Source organism: Protomyctophum parallelum, assembly GCF_964188405.1.
Source record: "Protomyctophum parallelum genome assembly, chromosome: 12".
Classification (NCBI taxonomy): domain Eukaryota; kingdom Metazoa; phylum Chordata; class Actinopteri; order Myctophiformes; family Myctophidae; genus Protomyctophum; species Protomyctophum parallelum.
Window position 1 is genome coordinate 22,524,188 of NC_139712.1, and position 4,293 is coordinate 22,528,480.

The 4,293-nt window shown below is 47.4% G+C and overlaps 1 protein-coding gene across 1 annotated transcript; it reads right to left on the minus strand.

The window, feature by feature from the left end:
• Positions 1–915: 915 nt before the first annotated feature.
• LOC310868159 (ribose-5-phosphate isomerase-like) lies at positions 916–1,623 on the minus strand (the record flags this gene model as incomplete). Its single annotated transcript, XM_083778427.1, has 1 exon — positions 916–1,623. One exon carries the CDS (start codon positions 1,621–1,623, stop codon positions 916–918), a length of 708 nt encoding a protein of 235 aa, XP_083634553.1.
• Positions 1,624–4,293: the final 2,670 nt, after the last annotated feature.

Consider the following 4,293-nt stretch of genomic DNA (forward strand, 5'->3'; position numbering starts at 1 on the left):
GTAGACGAGCAAATCGGGTATTTTTGTCCTACACAAAGATTACATTCCCCTTGACAATGAACGGAGAATGATGATGTACGATGATAAGAGCGCCCCTCATTTCACACGGGTGTGATTTTTGTAATAATGATTGAAAGTAACAGTATAATATTTGCCCCCATGAGATGTAGTAAAAGTAAAAGTATTTTAAATTGGAAACACTCCAGTAAAGTAAATACCTCAAAATTGTACTTGACCAATGACACGCCCCAAAAATATCATTATCATACTGTACTACGTGTATCACGTGGTCTCGGCGAAAACAGGCTAGCCTAGTCTAGTCATTTGGACTGGCAAAATATGTTTTTGTTTCTCCTATTTCCAGCTTTGTGTGTGTGTGTGTGTGTGTGTGTGTGTACTGTAAACACAAACTTTATCCTAACACAAACATTTAATGCCATTGATAATGAATGGCCATTCTTACATCAAAGTGTAAACGCAAATATTAAAAGCTGGACATGATGATGTATGATGATAAGAGCTCCCTCATTTACACAGGTGTGATTTTTTAGTATAACTGTTGCATAATCACTATATCACACTCGAGTCCCACTCCCGCGATCTCCTCCGGTCACCAGCTGTGGGCTCTGTTCCTCAGATCTACAAGCTCACAACGCGTCGCGCTGCGACACGTTGAGAGCTTGTAGATCTGCTATTTTTGCTATTTTTGTTAAAAAGTGCCTTCTTACGGGATTTCAGCCCTCTCTCAACACTCTCTGCATGTCCCTGGTAGTCCCGCCCGTAGAGCTGTCCCCGGTATCCGATGCTCTGTGACTTTGTAGTATAACGGCCATACATTTATGCTGACATCCTCAGTATTTCAGTTGGTCGTTCCACAGAGAGGCATTAGTTAAAAGTATGCCGAGTATAAACGCTTCAGTTGACTTGGGGAACTCGGCTCTTCACGCCTCCGCTCTCCAGTCCAAAGTAGACCTTCTCTGCCATGTCCACGAACAGCCCGGTCTCCACCACACCCGGGATCATCTTGATGGCCACGTTGACCTCTCTCCAGTTCTGCGCACGCTCAAACGTCCAGTCCAGGATGAAGTTGCCGTTGTCGGTGACGACCGGTCCCGCCTTACCGACGGCCATCCTCAAGTTGGCCACCCCTCCGAAGCGCTTGGCGATGGTCCTGGAGATGGGCACGTAAGCCATGGGAATGACTTCAACGGGGACCCCCTTCTTCCACCTCTGGCCCAGGGTCATGGAATCCTTCCCGAAGTCGGCGACGACTATGAAACGTTTAGCGCAGCCGGCCACTATTTTCTCCTGCGTCAGGCAGCCCCCTCCGCCTTTGATCAACGTGAGGTCCGAGTCCACCTCGTCGGCCCCGTCGATGGCCACATCCAGCTCCGGGTGTCTGTCCAGGTCGGACAGGTTGAGGCCGTGCTTGAGGATCAGCTGACGGGCCTGGAAGGAGGTCGGCACGCAGACGACGTTGAGTTTCTCCAGACGAACCCTCTCGGCTAATCTGTCCACAGCATAGGCCATGGTTGAGCCACTGCCTACTCCAACGGCCTGGTTGTTCTGTACGTGATTATCCACCGCAGCGTACGCTGCCAGTCTCTTGGCCTCCTCTACCATATATGTGTTCAATGCTTTCTTTGTCTTTTTCAGCAACATGCGTGTCTGGCCCACAGATCCGGGCAGAACTTGCCTACAACGGGCGTGTAAATGCAGGGTTCTAACAAACACCCCTTAGAGTTTATTTATATCACCAAACTTACAGCTGCAAGCTGATTGGACATTATATTTTGTTCACGTCATGGTTGCTATAGTAGCAGAGGGGCCTGCTATAAATCTGCAAATTACGCAGGCACATGTGTGTGTCAATTGGCTGATTGGTTGAAACACGAGCTACGTCACTTCATGAGCAGTAGAAGATCCCTGAACCTACCGAAGTTGGTGCCTCTCATAGCCTTAGACTGATGTCGAATCAGTGTTGTTTTCGTCGACTAAAACTAAGACGAAAAATGTCCGTCGACTACCTTTTTTCACTGACGTAAACTAAATGGAATGTAAATGAAAACTAAGCTATGATGACTAAAACTATAATACTAAATATATTGACAATTTTGACAATTTTTCCAGGCTGAGTTTTTGATCAAATCGAGTTAGATTTCCGGTCTTCCGTTTTCGAGTGAACGGCTTTCAAAATAAGATGGTTCTCCGTTGACGTACAATCATACATTGTGGCGTTTCTCGAGTACGAATCCAGCCACTTGACGCCACCAGATGGCGAATGAGATGAGAAGAAAATAGACTGTAAAGGTTAGTCATTGTTGAAGCTATTGTTCATTTTTCCTGAACAGATTACTCCCAGTCTGCCAGTGGAGATATCAGACCTCTTTGTTACGCACTCCCTCAGTGAAGACTCCGACCCAACACAGGAAGATCGAATCCTCCACACGGGTAGATGTGTGGAACGGATACGCCCCTCTGTGGACAGAGCTGGGCCACAGTCCAGCTGTCTACACAATACAGATGATGAGTTCACGTTCCAGAGAGACCAACCATCTACTGGTCTCCACTCTCCCTGGTGTTTCATCTCCAGTCTACCAGTACAGTTACTGGTTCCTCCCACCAACCTGACATCATCAGACTCTATAGATACAGAGATGGGAGAGAGGGAGTAAACATTGAAAAAAGGTGGAGCTGTTGCGCCCGCAACCTGACTATACGGATAAGCGGTTGAAGACGGATAGATGGATGGATGGAATAATCCAAACAACAAAAAATATATATATATTACCTGAGCAGGTTAGTCCAACAATCTTGTCAGGCGAGCAGGTGTTTTGAGTTGACCCAGAGGTTCCAGTTGCACAGTCCAAGAGAACAGACTCATTGCCTTCACACTGGAAGTTTACTTCTCCATGGAGCGCCCCCTGACCATATATCGTCCCCCGGAGGACAGAAGGAGCCCCACAGCCAAGCTCCCTACAGACCACCTCTGCATCCTGCTGGTCAAAGTCACCTTCACACACCGAGACCCACGACTGATTAGACTTCACCTCCACTCTGCCTGAACATAAGCTGGTTCCATTCACCAACCTCACAGACTCTGACAGAGAGAGAGAGAGAGAAATTGAGGGAGGAAGTGAGGGAGGGAGCGGTGGTGAAGTCCAATACCCAAAAACTCGCTCACTCACACTCGCTCACTCCAGCATGGTGGTGTTACGGTGAAATCGGTGACCTGCTGAAATATGTGACGTCCGAACAAAATCATTGCTGTTAGTTTATTAGTAGAGTTCAACTTAGTGGTAGGTTAGACCATGTATTTAAAGACCTCCATATAAGTTACGTGAAGTCCACAAGATGGTCACATATTTTAGCAGGTCAACAATTTCACCGTAACACCGCCATGCTGGAGTGACCGAGTGCGAGTGAGCGAGTGGCCGAGATTTAGGGTATTGGAATTTGACTTATCACCTCCTCTGTGAACACACTGTAACAGAGACCAAAATGAGGAGACAAGGAGTGGCAGATACAGTAGAGTGGTAGGGCGCTCACACCTGAACAAATCATCTCCAGTCTGACGGGGAATATGTCGGACATAGTTGTTCCGCACTCCATCAGTGAAGACTCAGACCCAACACAGGACGATTTAATCCTCCATACAGGTTGAGCTAATGAAGCAACACTCCTGTCTGAAGAAACAGCAGAGCCACAGTCCAGCTGTCTACACAGTACAGACGATGACTTCAGGTTCAAGTCAGACGAACCATCCACTGGTCTCCACTCTCCCTGGTGTTTCATCTCCAGTCTCCCATTACAGGCATTGGTTCCTCCCACCAACCTAACTTCATCTGAATCTGTACATAGACAAGAGAGAATCCTTTGAAAAGAGAAAGAAAATACATTACTTGAGTCTAAGAATAATACTAAATAGCGTAATAAAAATAGTGTAGTCTGTCTTTAACCTGAGCAGGTGAGTCTAACTGTCTTGTCAGGTGAGCAGGTGTTTCTAGTTGATCCTGATGTTGCACAGTTTCGGAGAAGAGATTCACTGCCTTGACACTGGAACTCATTGGTCCACATTGGAGCCCCCACTTCTCCATAGAGCGCCACCTGGAGGACAGAAGGAGCCCCACAGCCAAGCTCCCTACAGACCACCTCTGCCTCCTGCTGGTCAAAGTCATCATCACACACTGAGACCCACGACTGATTAGACTTCACCTCCACTCTGCCTGAACACCGACCAGTTCCATTCACCAACCTCACAGACTCTGAGAGAGAGAGAGAGAGAGAGAGAGA